The following is a 16,986-nucleotide window of genomic DNA, read 5'->3' on the forward strand; positions in this document are numbered from 1 at the left end:
CCCAGTTGCAAAAACAAATCACTTGCCCTTGTTGACCCAACTGCAAGGTACAAGGAGCGGTGCAGCCATGTCTGATTTTCTGTCTTCTCCACTGTGCTAGCATGCCCACCTTTAGGTGACATCTAGAGAAGAGTGTTCCCCCCAAAATAAAAGTAGTGAATAGAAAAATTCCTAAGGAAGAAATCTAGAGGGAAGGAACATATGTGAATTTAGTTGATGCCATCATGTGAACAATGATGCTCAATATTGTTTGCAGACTTCTTGTCCAGTTACAAGTATTTTCTCACCTTTAGTATGTCTAATTACAAAAGGTATATGGAACTTTACAGTAAGCAGTTTCTAAAAAGAGTTTTCTAGAGAAAGGTTGGTTCTCTGGGAAACAGACTCCGGAGATGGGAATTTGCATGCAGGGGGGCTAACAGGAGAGTGTTTTGGGGATCAACACCTATAAAGAAGTGATGTAGTTCTAAGAGAGGCTTTTGTGGGTCCCAGTGGGAGTTCTAGAGTCCGTCTGGTCCCTCCAAGATGGCCCAAATTAAGGAAAGGGGGCTGAATCTTGGTACTCCTAGACCAGCAAGTCGGGCCTGGGCAGCAAAAGGCAATCCCTGCCAAGAGTCAGGAGGGAGTCCTCACTGGGCCACACTCCCTGTGGCCCAGGTGAATGAATGTTTCCGTCTTAAAGGGGTGATCTGGGTAGGAGCCAAATCATATGAAGCATCACTCATTCATTTTTGCGTGAGATATTTTTTGCAAGTCTACTATGTGCTGAGAATTGCATTTTGCACTTGGGGTACCAGACTGAGCAATGCAGCCCTCCCTCCTCAGTACTTGCTCTCACAGAAATTAGTCTAGCAGGGGAGACAGAAAACCAAGGATTGTATCTGTTGAGGGACATAAACAAGACACAAGACGCTCTTAGAGGAGCTCCCATCAGGAGCAGCCAATCGAGTCTAGTGTGTCAATTAAGTCTGCCCAGTGGTGAGCTAATGCTTGGAGGGTAATTGGAAGTTGTTCAGGTGAACAGGTGGTGGGAGAGTGGGTTCCATGAAGAGGGAGCAGTGATTTCAAAGACCTGGACGTGACTGAGAGCCTGGCGTGCTTGAGAAACTGAAACTTGCCCCGTAGGCCTGAGCTCAGTAGCGGTGCGTGCACGTGTGTGTGCACGTGTGCGTGCACGTGTGTGCACATCCGTGCATATGCACAGATAGCAAGTCTACAGAGAACAGCGGAGGCAAGTTCTTGAGTGGCCATGCGAGCGTATGATTGAGTTCCGCCTCATTTTCTGCCTCCACTTGCTATTATCCCTTTCTCTTTTGTTCTATTCTTTCCCCTCCCCTTCCCCCCACCTTTTGTCTTCATTCAGTTTGAGAAGACTGATGAGATCATCAAAGCCACGGTGGGACGCATACTGTTCAACACAGGATCTGGCACATAGTAAGCGCTGCGGAAATGTTTGCTGTCTGCGGAGATGAGCTGATTCCGAGTGAGGAACCGAGATGTAAGTAGGGCCACAAGTACTCCAATTCCTGCAAAGGGTAGAGTGGAGGCTCAAAGCAGAGTCCCCCAGAAAGAACTGTAACCTTGACTGTAGCCTTCAAGTAACAGTCAAGGAGATGCAACTCAGAACCCTTATCAAAGGAACTCTCGTTTAATCGCCAACAGCCTCCAACCCTTCAGCTACCCCAGATGCTAAATACCTCATCTTAAGTGACTTTTCCCTCCCCACACTACCTCTGAGAGGCTGAATTTGGAGGCTTGACTTGGCCACTTTCTACTTCTCCAGCTTTTGCATCAGCGATCTGGCACCGAGGCGGGCAATGTTTTAAGAAGGGAGAGGGGGTTGTGTCATCTGTGCTGGGCAAAGCTAGGAGGGCTCAACATTGACACACACGCACAAATCTCACTCGGTTTATACAGATGGGCAGCTTCCCGTCTCCCCTGAGCTCCCTGGAGCAGGGCACACGGTCCGCCCACCCGTGAACTCTTCTTCCTCGAACAAGAGCAGCTGGTTCTCTTACCTACGGATGTCGTCTTTCTTTTCTTTTCTAAGACTGTTATTCAGTTTTGAGACCACTTTACTCTTTTTTATAAGAACTGGTTGGAGGCCTCCAACTCCTCCCATTTCTGAATATCCAAGCAAAAGAAAAACTAATGATACTACTTCAAAGACTTTTTTTTTTTTTAAAGCAATCAGTCAGAAATCATCTTCAAAGAAGCCACTCTTTCCCAAAGTACTCATTGATAGTGACAATTTCACTTGTGGTTTCAGCATGAGTCTTTAAAGGTGTATGAAACGTTAGTGGGGTAAGGGGATACTTAAAGATTAATCTCTCTCATCTACCCCGCAGTTCTTTAATTTTTATAGCATGGCATCCCCTTTCTTCTCTTATGAGCTCAAAGCATTATTCACAACGTGTTAATGGGATACGGTCTCCTTATTTCCAGGAATAAGTATAACTGATTTGAAATCCTAATCCGTAAGTACATTATCTCCTTTGATTTTTATGAAGGCGGCTGAATATTATTACAGTGCCTTGTCGGTCCTTTTTCAGACACCAGCAAAGATCCTTATGGGAACCACAAAGTTCATGAAGCCTGGAGGGAATGGCCCTACCTGTGTCAAGAAATGCAATCCATCCACTGGGAGATGAAATCCAATTCCCAAAGTTTTGATGATCACAAGGATATTCAGTAAATTTTCCCTGAGAAATAATCAGAATTCTGAGGTCATAAACTTTGATTACTTTTCTCAGTGTTTGTGGCTACATAAACAAATACAATGGAATTCTTTTAGGATGTGATAATTGGCATATAAGACTAAATTCCCATTTTATAGGTTCGGTATATTTAAGGGTGTGTGTGTGTGTGTGTGGACAAAGTTTTATGTGTCAGTGGGTGTGTTTTTACCTGTAGTAAACATAGATGTGGATACTGAAGAGCTCTCTTGTGATTGGATACAAAAAGTATTTTGAAACATTTTAAATTGGACTTCAAGTATGTAGTTCTAAATACAACTGCGATTTCCATAAAATCTTGGATAAAATTTAGTCACCTCAAGGGTGACTTTTCTTTTTAACTTAGAATACTAATGACAATTCTTGTTGCAGAAACTTACCTCTTCAAAACCTTGTGAATAATTTGTAGGTGATTGGAATTGAGCCACTGAACACCACCGACAACCAATACCGTCTGGCCTGTGTTCTCCAGGGGACGGGATCTGAAATCCAGAAAGGAAAACAACACATATTGCCTTGAAACAGATGGTCAACATTTTCTCAGCAGTGCCTCACATTTCACTGAACCACATCTAGCATCCTGATGACCGGACCTCCTTGTCATTTCCAACTCATTTTCAGCCATATTACTTGGGATTTAAGCTTTTCAGCACATTTGATACACAGGGAACAATTATGACCACCAGTAAAACATTGGTCCATTGTGGCATTGTGCCGTCCATAATAGTTCCATTGTACCTTTGCAAGAGATGTTCGAGTGCTTTCTCAAATGTTGGTCTCAACGAAGGGCTTATCCAGAACTGCGGATAGTAGGAATAACTGATCAAAGTCTTTCCACCATTGACGTTGTGATAGAATTTCGTGCTATGCACCTTCTGCCATTCCTGCAGGGTTTCATTTAGTCTTTCGATCAGATAGTACATTATTCCTCTGTTGGTTGAATCTCCAATGAAAAGAATCTATGAATTAAAGAAAAGTATTTGCTTTCAAATCTGGAAGTTTACATGGTATGACAGACAATACGAAGGAAGTCATTGGTTGAATGCTCGTAAAGCCACAAGCCTAATTCTTTGAAGGAAAGCCCTTTCAGCTGTTAGAAATGACATTCATCATATTCTCCCCAAACCTGTTCATTTTCCTCTCTTCCATATTCCTCATAATGCTATCAGCCACTGATCTGCTCACTCATGTTTAAAGCTCTTTGCTTTATGTTATCTTCAGTTTCTCCACCTCCCTTAGGCAGTTTGCTTTCCCATCTAACGAGCTTAACGGATTTTTTTGATTCAAATAGGCATGAGGTATTTTGGTGCTATAAGAATATGTAGAGAGTTTTCCAACCTCTTCATTTCATAGATGAGAAAACTGGGAATCCAGAGGTTAGACAGCTCAATAGAAGTCATGCTATTGAGAAAAGAGCCACAGGACTGGAGCCTGAGTCTCTGAACAGCCGTCTATGTCCCAGGGAGCAGACCCCAGCACCATTTATCCTGGAAGACTCCTACCATCACCTCCTTCACAGCACCGCCCCTCCAAAGCAGCTCTGCCTCAGGCTCCTATCACCTCAAAGCTGTGGGAATGGCTGCCCTTGAATTCATGCTATACACACAGCATTACTGGGATAAATTTCCCAATGCCTACTTCTGGTCTTCTCACGTTCATGCTCAAAAACCTTATTGGCTCTTCATTTTCCATAGAATCAAGCCCATGTGACTGGGTTCAGCCAACATTTGCAGAATTCTTATTGCATATCAGATTCTGCTAGGTGGAGATTTCACACAGGGCACTCACTTCTAATCATAATTGTGAGGTTTGAGTCATTATTTCCATTTCACAGATGAGGAATTTGAGGCTCAAAGAGATTGAGGTCATAAATCTAGTAAATGGGGAACACAGGACTCAAACCTAGGCCCTTTGACTCCAAGTGCAGCGTCAATGGCCCCATCCTCTCAATGCTTCCCCTCGTGTAAGCAGGTCAGATTCCTACTTTTTTGCTGAACATGATTTGCACTCCACAACATCTGGTTTCCGTTTCCCTTGTGCTAATCCCCCTGCCTCACAAGCTCCTCCCTTGGCAACCCCACCTGTGTAAACGCTACACAATCTCCAGACCCCAAAGAAACAAATATCTCTCCCAGTGGGTCTTGTCCAATGCCCCGGCTTGTCCAATGACCTTCTCTGTCCTCTGTGATTTCATTACATTTTTAATTTCCATTACAGATTTTATCAAAGACTACATGACATTGTGGCTATTTGTGTCTGTGTCTTTTTTCTTATATCACATCAAGAAATATTTGAGGTCAGAGTCAGGGTTAATTTCTAAATTCTAATTTCCCCCATACCACCATGCATACACTTTAAAAATATTTATTGAACTGAAAGTCAAAGGGACTTTTGTTAGAGACAATCCTTTTTAATGTCGTTTATTTCATCCTTCAGTTTTCTCTCTCAGTGTTGCGTTTCTCCTTCTGTTAGTCATGCACCTGTTTTTCTCTGATTTTAACAGCAGTCATTGTTGTCATTTCTTAGGACTGCCGGATTTGTCCATGCACAGCAAAGTGAGTGAGAATCTGTAAATTTCATTCTTTCCATGGTAAGTGTATTCAGTTAGCTGTGTGAAGAAATCCCCAAGCATCTCCGATTTGCCCTCAGATCAAACACCAGAAGCATCCTCAAGCTAAACTGAATAATTTAAGATGTCAAGGCCCCAGTCACTGATCCTCTCAGTCAAGTTCCATCTGGGGTGATAACATTCCAGTATGATAAAATAATTTGTGAAATCACTTGAATTTCTTCTTACTGGATTTAACCTGTATAACAATTTGTTTTTCTCATCTAGATTTCTGATTTTTAAAAGGGAAGCTTGAATAATCTGGAAAGCTCTTAATTTCAGATACTAGTAATTACCCAGTTCCCTTTGTATCAGTTTGCTGGGGCTGCCATGACAGAGGACCACAGACTGGGCGGCTTATGCAACAGAAATTCATTTTTTCACGATCCTGGGGTCCATAATCAAGGTATTTGCATGGTTGATCTCTTCTGAGGGCCTCTCTCCTTGTCTTGTAGATGGCCACCTTCCCTCTGTGGTCTTCACATGGGATTTCCTCTATGTGCATCTGTGTCCTAATCTCTTTCTTGTGAGGACACCAGTCTCACTGGATTAGAGCCCACCCATAAGACCTGATGTCACCTTCATTACATCTTTAAAGGCCCTACCTGCACAGACAGTCTCATTCTGACGTATTGGGAGTTAGGACCTCAACTTGTGAATTTGGATGGGTGAGAACACATTTCAGCTCTTAACACCGGTAAAAGACCTTTAAGATCAGCTGCTTTTTTTTTTTTTTTAAGATTTTATTTATTTATTTGACAGAGACAGCCAGCGAGAGAGGGAACACAAGCAGGGGGAGTGGAAGAGGGAGAGCAGACTCCTAACGGAGGAGCCTGATGTGGGGCTCGATCCCAGAATGCTGGGATCACGCCCTGAGCCGAAGGCAGATGCTCAACGACTGCGCCACCCAGGCGCCCCTAAGATCAGCTTTTAAACTGAACTGTCACTACGGGTTTTCCGACAGGTTCTTTTCATTATGGTGCGGAGAGGCAATCCCTCCTAGGGTATCTCCGGGCAGCCAGTAAGATCGTTGGGAGTCTGTACTGTGGTCTACAGGGAGAGATACAGGGGTTTAGGAAAATCAAAGTAGCTGCATGTTACTGAGAGAACATTTCAAGATATTTGGTCTTTTCTGTGGGGTTATACAAAGATGCAGCCCACAAAAAATGTCAGAGGCAAAAAGAGCTACGTGTCAAAATTCCCAGGTACAGTTATTTATTAACTAGACAATCTTAGACAAATTATGACTGCTCCAAAGTTTCCTCCTCTTATGTAAAATGGGGGAGAACAACAGCACCACCTTAGAGAACATCAGTGAGATTTTCACACCCGCTCCTGGCACATAGGAAGCTCCCCACGTGAGCTGGCATGCAGGCACGGGAAAGGCAAGTCGTGCTTGTGAAGGCGTCCAGTGGGCTCTGCAGTGCATTGCCAGGCACTTTAAATTCATTAGCTTGTTGAGAGGAAACGTCAGGGAATACGGGGGGGTGTCTCAGTCACAGCTCTTGCCCTGTGAGCCTGCTGCAGATCCCCAGCAGGACTCTCAGGGCTGCTGGTGACACTGGAGCTCTGGATGGAGAACCGGAAGAGAGGTCACCACCCTGAGCAAACCAACACTGGCAGAACCCCCCCTCGCCTCTCCATCCCTGACTAGAGACCAATAAGAGCTGTGCGGATGGGAGAAGAAAGCCTCACCACCAACATTTGCAAAACGAGTGCTAAACTGCAAATAACTAGATAGCATTTTTCAAGAGTAGTGGACACGACTCTGGGAAGAATATTGCTTAAAGAATTGTTTTCTCCCAGTGCCTTTCTATTCTAATGAAAAAAAGAGATGATAAATTATAACTAAAATGAAAATGCAGTTGTGATTTTAAGACAGCCTGTTCTGTAGGGAAAGCAGTTTTTATAAGAGGTTGATTGGTATTCCTAACTAAAAGATTTCTAACTTCAAAAGATCAGTTCTTTTAAGTGCACATACGCAATTTAAAAACAACATCAGGAAATAGAGTGACTTTTTTTTTTCCCCCAGTCACATGGCTAATCTTCAATCTTTGTATCTTTTAGATCATTGAATTTGGGGAATTTTCAAAAAAGAAACTCAGATAATTTGTTTTAAAGGTCGACTTTAAAAGGCCTAAATTTCCATAACAGATATCCATAACTGGCCATACAACTTGTAAAGGATTCTTCTGTCCCGTGAATATCATTGCCCTACACTAGCGTGCACAGGTGCCGGCTGGCATAGGCAATTAACAAAAAAAAAAATGTGATCATTAATACAACTAACCAGCAAGCAATTATAAAACTGCCAGTGTCAGTGATAAAACATCAAAATAGCTAGCTTTTCCCCCTATCAAAATAACAAAGATTTTAAAAGCTCCTACAATCTCATGAGCTCAGGTAAATGAACCCTCTCGTATATGACTGCGTAAGCACCACTAGGGAGAGGTTTTATCTTTTCTTTTCAACTGTTGAATCCCAAGTTCCAGAATAGTGCCTGGCATAGGAGTCAGTTCTCATGTGTTAAATGGATGAATGGAAAGTTAGCTGTTGTGTGTATAAATTGGCAAATTTTAAGGAATTCCACCCTCTAGGAAATATTTACGGATGTCTATTACAATATATTTTAAAAGCAAAATACATTGGAAGCAGTACAAATGCCTACCAGATCCCTTATATTAAGGTATAATCATCCACTTGAATGCTTTTCATCTTTTAACAGTGATACTGTAATACAGATACACTGTGATGGAGAAGATTTCAGTTAACTTTTATAAAAAGCTCACTGCAATCAGAGTATAAGTAATGATGGCATGTTTGTGAAAGTAAAGCGTGTGGATGTGTAGAAAGGGTCACGGAAATTTACCCGTGGTTATTTTGAAGGGGAGGATATGATAGTTTATTCTGTTTTCCAAAATGAACATATATTGGCTTTTTATGACAATAGTAATAATAATAATAATAATAATAATAATAATAATAATAAACCCCACAAAAGCAGCAGGGGTGGCAGCAATAACAGTAAGTCCATTTTGTTTAAAAATATTTTGAAAATTCACATCAAAATAATCAGCTTAAACAAATTTTATTTCTACTTTTGTGAAACAATGGCTTACGTGTCGGTTCAATAAACCCATCATGGGAATCATGGGAATCCTATTTCAGATTCCAGTGGCAACTTTATTCCAAAGACTAAATGGCATTTTCCCACGCAGCACCTCTTCTGGTCCTTCGGTGCAAGAGGGGGGCCTGCCTCCCTCTGGAGAGGAGCAGAAGCTTCTGTGCCTGGAAATGTCCTGAGAGGCTGGACCTCAGCTCATCAGTGGGAGACTAGAGGACCTAGAATCTCATGCTCCCAGGCTCTATAAAAGCTTGGGGCTTATTTAAAAATCACCTTATTAAAAACACATAAAATGGTTTAATGATCTTTGTTTCCATTTCTTAATGTTATACAGTCCCTGTATTAGGTGGGGTAGGCTACGTGCTATAACAAACAGAGCTCCAAAAAGTATAATGGCCTAAACACAATGCAAGTTTTTTCTCCCTCAGGAAAACAGTCCAGGTGATTCCAGGCAGGTGTACGTGTGGGGTGGGGCCAGGGTCCCTGGATGATTAGACCATGCCTACTTCAATGATGGCTGCAAAGAGCTTTGCAGGCATTGATATGCAGCTGAGGGAAGGAGTAAGGTTGCCCGTGGGCCCACCTTGGCAGCTGGGCACATCACTGCTGCTCACACGCTCCACTCTGTCATATGGCGGCACCTAATTTCAAGGGAGACTGAGAAATGTAGTCAAGCTACATTTGCCAGAAAGAGGAAGAAATGAGTCTGATGAACACTTAGCTAGCCTTTACACATTCTCCTACATGCTGTCTTTCTGGGGAAAAAACTAAAATCTAAATTCAGATTTTTCCACATGTGAATTAATAAAAGTATGAAACATATGAAAGGCTAAATTTATAACCCACACAATGCATAAAAAGACTTTGAGGAAAAATCAGCCCCTGAGACAAATAATAACAAGAGGTATTGTTAGTATTAAGACTAGTGTTAGTAGTAGTGAAAATGCAACCAAGATTGGGAATTTTTGACTGAAAAATCAAATAAAATGATTTTCATTCCATTCGTTATGAAGGAACTAACAATGGTGATACTTAAACATGCAAATATTGTATTCTATTACCTCCTTTCTGCAGAGTCGTCAAAAGCAACAAGGACACAACTAGCAAAGCAAGTTGTAAAGAAATGAAAAGAGAAGTATTGGTGGCTATCTGGGTTGAGTCAATATAAAGACAGTAAAATGTCTGGAGCTCGTTAGTCCCTCAGATTCTCCTGATCTGTTGAGGCTGAAAAAGAATTGGGTATATGTAGAGTCAATAGGCCAGGAAAAAAACCCTTGATTTTAAGTAAGTTCCTCCCTCCCTTCCTTCCTTCCTTCCTTCCTTCCTTCCTTCCTTCCTTCCTTCCTTCCTTCCTTCCTTCCTTCCTTCCTTCCTCTATTTCCTTTTGCATAGGATCTATCTGCAGTATTCACAGAAATAGGGAAATTTCTTCAGAACCAACAAAATGCATGTAGATGCAAGACAGGACTCAGCCCAGCTAACAGGAACCCACTGAAACCTTCCAGGAAGGGAAGTTATATAGGCATGCCGTAGAAGCTACTTGTCCATTAATTCAGGCAACCCCTGCTTACCGGAGGGCTCTCTCATAGGTAAATAAGGAAATGACAGTGAAGTGAAGGGGCTTTTACTCATTACCTCTAGTCCAGGGCCAACCATAGCCCATCTATTTAGAAAGCTCCACAGTGATTCTGATGAGCCTTGTGATTGAGCACCACTGCCTTAATAAGATAAATGTTCATTTCTAAATGAAGCAAGGGGTCATTCAGTCCTAATAGGAAGCTAAGACTGATCAGATGGCTAATGATATTTAGGGCATGTTGAAAATCTAGCTCAGCAAAGCATCTCTGTGAAATATAATATGGTTACATTGGATGTTTTCCAATGATGTATTTTGATTAAATTGGCTATAGATAACCAACCAAATTGCTCTTTGGGGTCAAGAACAAATGTGAATTGCCATTTAGGCAAATCACCTTCAAATACATGAAATTTGGCAAAAAGGGGAAACAAACAACTAAACTCTATCACCTAGACATAGATCTTCTAGCTGTGTGGAACAAAATTATTTAACCATATTGCCATTCCCTCCGGACTGTGGGCGTTACGGATAAGCCATCCTTTCCTGGTGAGAAGTGAGGTGATTTCCCTCCTTTTTATTCTTCCCTTTATATTGAAACTGACCAAGACACTACTTAACTTGTAAACATTACTTAAAGATGTAAGTTACATTTCCTGTTTTAACAGCTGAGTTTAAGTACTTCCAGGAAATACTGCCTTATTATATTTTCCTTTTTTCTTTTTAAAGATTTTATTCATTTATTTGACAGAGAGAGAGAGGGAACACAAGCAGGGGGAGTGGGAGAGGAAGAAGCAGGCTCCCAGCGGAGAAGCCTGATGTGGGGCTCGATCCCAGAATGCTGGGATCACGCCCTGAGCCCAAGGCAGACGCTTAACGACTGCGCCACCCAGGCGCCCCTATATTTTCCTTTCTTAACTGCACTTTTCTCTCCCATACTGTTTTAAATTCTGTGCTATGTGTTCAACTGACAAACAAAATAAGCGTTTGCTAAATTCAGTTTGGCCAGGCTCCTAAATTTTTTCCATTGTAAATTTGATTATCATATTTCTAAACTATATCCTATAGATTTTGCACTGTGATTACAAAGTTATGCTCTGATAAATTTTTGTGGATGTTCCATTCGGAGCTTATTAAGAGATGGGTATCTATTTAGAGAAATGTGTGAGAGTATAATTGAAAACATAGCTTGTATTTTTCAACTGATTTTGCTTTGACTCACCAGTTACACAATACAAAACCTATACAACTCATACTTGGATAAGTTGAAATAACTCATACTTGGATAAGTTCAGAGTTTAAAAGGAGCCCCGCATTTACTTGCCCTCGTACACAAACAAGTGTGACATGGCAGTGGGATACAAATGCTTTGAGGAGAAATCTTGTTGCATGTTTCCTCCAGTGACCAGCCTCCTGTTTGTATCACTGTAGCAAAGGCAAATGACTGAGTCTAGAAAGTAACAGTATTGTTCACATGCCACTAAGCACAGTGGGGTTCCTGGTCAAAGCTACTGGAAACTTGAACCCCATTTTAAGTCTCAACTGATTGGTGCCTTGTTCGTTCCCCACAAGTGGGCATGTATTTCCAAGTAGAGCCTTGTATTCATCAGTGTAAAACAGTAGTAAAAAGATGTAAAAGGTCATAACAACAACATAAGGAAAGTCCGTTGAGGGAAATGACCACTTGGAGATTCTAAAAGAGGCACAATGCTAGAAGACCACACTTTCCAATCATTCTCACCAGCCCAGTCAAATTCTATTGCATTTAAATCTGATTCTTTGGAGAAAGATAATTCCATTTAATGCATCCCCCAAAGCTGAAGCTTGCCTTGATTAGGATTTAAAATCAAGTTCTGCTTTTTGTGACACAGCATTTGCACCGCCTATTTGTGGCAGCAGTGAAGCTTGGCTTCTCACCGTAAAAAATCTGAGTTTTACATATTATTCAACAGTCTTCAGGTTAGTAAGGCTACTATACCGTTAGAATTTGCCTGTTTGGGTTTAATCCCACTTTTACATAATCCAAAAAGCATAAATTGCAACACCGAAAAATGAGAAAGTTGGACTCTGCTCTTGCACTCCTGATTAGTTCCTGCCCATCATGTGTGCCCTCCACTACGAGGGAAACCCAAGAAGGCACCGGGCTTGAGAAATAGGACTCTCCCCGCAGATTCTCTTGGGGGGAAAATGAAGATCCCTCTTTTTTCCCCAGTGCAATGGAACCATTTCAAAGTAACGTGTTTGGTAGCTTGCCTGTAACTACCAGCACTGGCCTGCGTAGGCACTTTCAGCAACTTTCCAGAACCTAAGTCCAGGATGTCAGCCTCTAGCTGGTCTCTACGTTTGCAACACACTATATTGTAACAATCGCTTTTCTCATGTGTCTCCTTCTACTAGACTTTTGGCTTTTTGGAGGATCGTGTTTGTATGGCCCCAGGACAGATTCTTAGCTCAACAAAAGCTAGATGAGTGAATGAGCCGTGGAATATCACGGAAGTTATAAAAAGTCTTGTGAGCTTCCCTTGAAGTGATCAGCTAGCTAGAGAACATGTTAGGGATAACAGATATTCCACGGTTTCTGATGTGGGGCCGCAGAGTTAAGCTGATGGAGCCAGTGAATAAACAATCACTTTGTCTGATGGGATCAGAACTGCAGTGCGGGCTTGCTGACTGCCCGGCCGAAGCTCCCACCGCTCCATGACCCTGCCATCCTTATGGGAAGTAAATTTCCGTATAAAGTTGCTCAAATAATATGTTTCTCTTGAACGTCTGACATAGTAGAAAGTGAGTCCTCTCCCGAAATGTCAGTATATATGGTGTTTACATATTGCATGGAGCAGTGGGTGTTAAATGCAAATAATGAATCATGGAACACTACATCAAAACCTAAGGAGGTACTGTATGGTGACTAACGTAACATAATAAAAATTATTATTAAAAAACAAAAAAACCCCAAATATTTATGTTATTTGTTTTTGATTATGAAAAATTCTAGGTAGGATGAGAGTTGTCTTCCTTTAGTAATTATAAAGTTTCAAAATACTTCTCATATTTATGTTTTTCTCATGGACAGTGAGAAATAAATCTACTGGGAAAACTTTTTGCTAACCTACTTCTTTTTTTTTTTTATTAATAATGATTTTTTATTATATTATGTTAGTCACCATACAGTACATCCCCAGTTTCCGATTTACTACCCATCACCGGTCTATCCCATTCCCCCACCCCCCTCCCCTCTGTAGCCCTCAGTTTGTTTCTCATAGTCCATAGTCTCTCATGTTTCATTCCCCCTTCTGATTACCCCCCCTTTCTTTATCCCTTTCTTCCCCTACTGATCATTCTAGTTCTTATGTTCCATAGATGAGAGAAATCATATGATAGTTGTCTTTCTCTGCTTGACTTATTTCACTTAGCACATTATCTCCCAGTGCCGTCCATGTTGTAGCAAATGTTGAGAACTCATTCTTTCTGATTGCTGAGTAATATACCATTGTATATATGGACCACATCTTCTTAATCCAGTCATCTGTTGAAGGGCATCTCGGCTCCTTCCACGATTTAGCTATTGTGGACATTGCTGCTATGAACATTGGGGTGCATATGGCCCTTCTCTTCACTACGTCTGTATCTTTGGGGTAAATACGCAGTAGTGCGATGGCTGGATCATAGGGTATCTCAATTTTTAACTTTTTAAGGGACCTCCACACTGTTTTCCAAAGTGCCTGTACCAACCTGCATTCCCACCAACAATGTAGGAGGGATCCCCTTTCTCCACATCCTCTCCAACAATTGTTGTTTCTTGCCTTGTCTATTTTTGCCATTCTAACTGGCGTAAGGTGGTATCTTAGTGAGGTTTTGATTTGAATTTCCTTGATGGCTAATGATGTTGAACATTTTTTCATGTGTCTGTTAGCCATTTGTATGTCTTCATTGGAAAAGTGTCTATTCATATCTTCTGCCCATTTATTGATTTGATTATTTGTTTCTCGTGTATTGCGTTTGAGAAATTCTTTGTAGATCTTGGATACCAGTCTTTTATCTGTAGTGTCATTTGCAAATATTCTCCCATTCCGTGGGCTGCCTCTTAGTTTTTCTGACTGTTTCCTTGGCTGTGCAGAAACTTTTAATCTTGATGAAGTCCCATAAATTCATTTTATCTTTTGTTTCTCTTGCCTTTGGGGATGTGTCATGAAAAAGGTTGCTTTGGCCGATGTCGTAGAGGTTGCTGCCTATGTTCTCCTCTAGAATTTTGATGGATTCCTGTCTCACATCGAGGTCTTTCATCCATTTGGAGTTTATTTTTGTGTATGGTGTGAGAGAGTGGTCAAGTTTCATTCTTTTGCATGTAGCTGTCCAATTTTCCCAGCACCATTTATTGAAGAGACTGTCTTTTTCCCACCGGATGTTTTTTCCTGCTTTATCAAATATTAGTTGCCCAAAGAGCCGAGGGTCCATTTCTGGGCTCTCTATTCTGTTCCATTGGTCTATGTGTCTGTTTTTGTGCCAGTACCATGCTGTCTTTGTGATCACAGCTTTGTAGTACAGCTCGAAATCCGGCATTGTGATGCCCCCAGCTTTGTTTTTCCTTTTCAACAGTTCCTTGGAGATTCGGGGCCTTTTCTGTTTCCATACAAATTTAAGGACTATTTGTTCCAGTTCTTTGAAAAATGTCCTCGGTATTTTGATCGGGATAGCATTGAAAGTGTAGATTGCTCTGGGTAGCATGGACATTTTAACTATGTTAATTCTTCCAATCCATGAGCATGGAATATCTTTCCATCTTTTTATGTCTTCCTCAATGTCTTTTAAGAGTGATTTATAGTTTCTAGAATAAAGGTCCTTTACGTCTCTGGTTAAGTTAATTCCAAGGTAACGTATGGTTTTTGGTGCTATTGTAAATGGGATGGATTCCCTGATTTCTCTTTCTTCGTTCTCGTTATTCGTGTACAGAAATGCAACTGATTTCTGAGCATTGATTTTGTATCCCGCCACGTTACTGAATTGCTCTATAACTTCTAATAGTTTGGGAGTGGCTTCTTTTGGGTTTTCCATATAGAGTATCATGTCGTCTGCGAAGAGAGACATTTTGACTTCTTCTTTGCTAACCTACTTCTATTCATAAATGGCATTTTCTTAAGATAAGTGCTATCTGATAGTCGTAATTGTGAACGTTTACTCAATTATGTCTGTGCTGTGTGGCGTGTGTGTGTGTGTGTGTGTGTGTGTGCGCGCGCACCTGTCTGTATATTATCAGGTCCCATGATCGTAAATATAAGATTTCTTTCTCAGACTCTCTCTCCTTTGCATTTCCACTGCCTCTGCCCTAGGTCTGATTTATACAACCTTCTAAAATACAGAGTTTTAGATTAAGAAATGCTCACCCATGCAGATGAAAATCATACAGATATTTTAAAAGCTCTTTTCACCCCTCGCCACCCATGCTTTGCCCCCTGAGCTGGCTTCGTGGGCACGTGACCCAGGGAGCTGCCCAGAGTCCGTGCAGTGGGAGGGCCCTGTGCTTGCTTTCCCGCTCTGCTGTCGCCTTCTTGGAATTCTTAATCATTTTGAATACAGGGTCCCGCATTTTCATTTTGCCCAGGACCTTGCAAAATATGTAGCTGGTCCTGTCACCACACCACACCTCTCCCGCTCCCCTTCACTTATGTAATCATTCTTGACTGTGTTACTTCCAGAATTTTCTGTGTATGTCGGCATGTTTGCATGTGTGTTTGCATTTTTCCGTTAGAGTCTCTGCCTCCCCAGCATCCATATCCTCCTCCCAGTAGGCAGTCTCCACACTGCTGTGGATGATTTTTCTAATTCTGGCCGTGTCGGTCCTCTGCTAAAAATGTACAGTGCTTCCCTGTTGTGTATAGAATACATTCCCAGTCTGGTAAACAAATCACTCTGTGGAACCATTGCCAGTGTGCTAGCGAACTGGAGTTCTGAGCATCAGAGTCTGAATGGTGCCTCCGGACCAAGAGACTCACTAAGATAAGCCCTCAGCGCTAAGCAGCCAGCCAACTGCTCTCCGCCAGGATCACGGAATCCGAACATACGGTGTGTTTTCAGACTTTGCAACATCCTCTCTGACAGTAGAAAAAAATGGATCTTCCTTTTTCTTACCACGACTTTGTAGAGTTGATAACAATCAGCCTGGAAATTACTGAAGACTGTACTATTTGTGCCCCCCCCCCATTTATATGTTGAAACCCTACCGGCCTTGAATGGTGGTATTAGGAAGTGGAACATCTGGAAGGTAATTAGGTTTAAATGAGGTATTGAGGGTGGGACCTTCATGATAGGATTAGTGTCCTTAGAGGAAAAGGAGACTAAACCTCTACCCTCTGTCCCGTGAGGACCTGTGAGGACGGCAGAAAGGCAGCCAGTGGAAGCTGGGAAGGACCTCTCACCAGAACCCAACCCTGCTGGCCTCCAGATCTCAGATTTCTCAGCCTGCAGAGTTATGAGAAAAGAACATCTGTTGTGTAAGCCACCCAGTCTATGATATTTTAAGACAGATGAGGAAGAAGGCTTTTAACTTTTTATAAACTGATTAATCTACAGTATAGGATTAGATCATATAGGCTTCTTTTATTTTATAGATGAAGAAAGTGAGCTGAGGGAACAATATGTGTCATGTCAGAAGCCACGGAATTTAGTTATGAACTTAAATTAACATCTACTGCCTTTCAGGTTCATAGACTGTGACATCTTGGAATTTTCCTGAACGGTCTAAATTCTGAGGTCAGAACAGTATTCTGGAAGAGTTTAGAGATGTCTAACTATTATAGCAACAACTATGTTCATTGCTTCCAGTCCTGCATTTCTCAGATGTGGATGTTGGATTGCCCACACTGGTGGTTAAAAATGCCACAGGAGTAGCCACACATGCATGTGTGATCATGGGAGAATTATTCCATCTCCCTGAGCTTTAATTTTC

At 41.7% G+C, this 16,986-nt stretch overlaps 1 protein-coding gene across 2 annotated transcripts in view; it reads right to left on the minus strand.

Annotated features, from left to right (window-relative positions):
* The window catches only part of CPED1 (cadherin like and PC-esterase domain containing 1), a 265,116-nt gene that overhangs the window by 17,559 nt on the left and 230,571 nt on the right, over window positions 1-16,986 (minus strand). Inside the window, exons 18-20 of one of the 2 annotated variants that reach the window (XM_008705809.2) lie at window positions 3,474-3,694; window positions 3,116-3,217; window positions 2,615-2,702 (exon numbers count right to left, since the gene is read on the minus strand). In XM_008705809.2, the coding sequence (XP_008704031.1) occupies window positions 2,615-2,702; window positions 3,116-3,217; window positions 3,474-3,694 (411 nt within the window). Of the gene's footprint in view, window positions 1-2,614; window positions 2,703-3,115; window positions 3,218-3,473; window positions 3,695-6,207; window positions 6,394-16,986 lie in introns of those variants that run through there. The other variant, XM_008705811.2, reaches the window with a different exon arrangement.

Source organism: Ursus maritimus, unplaced genomic scaffold (assembly GCF_017311325.1).
Source record: "Ursus maritimus isolate PB19 unplaced genomic scaffold, ASM1731132v1 scaffold_3, whole genome shotgun sequence".
Lineage (NCBI taxonomy): Eukaryota > Metazoa > Chordata > Mammalia > Carnivora > Ursidae > Ursus > Ursus maritimus.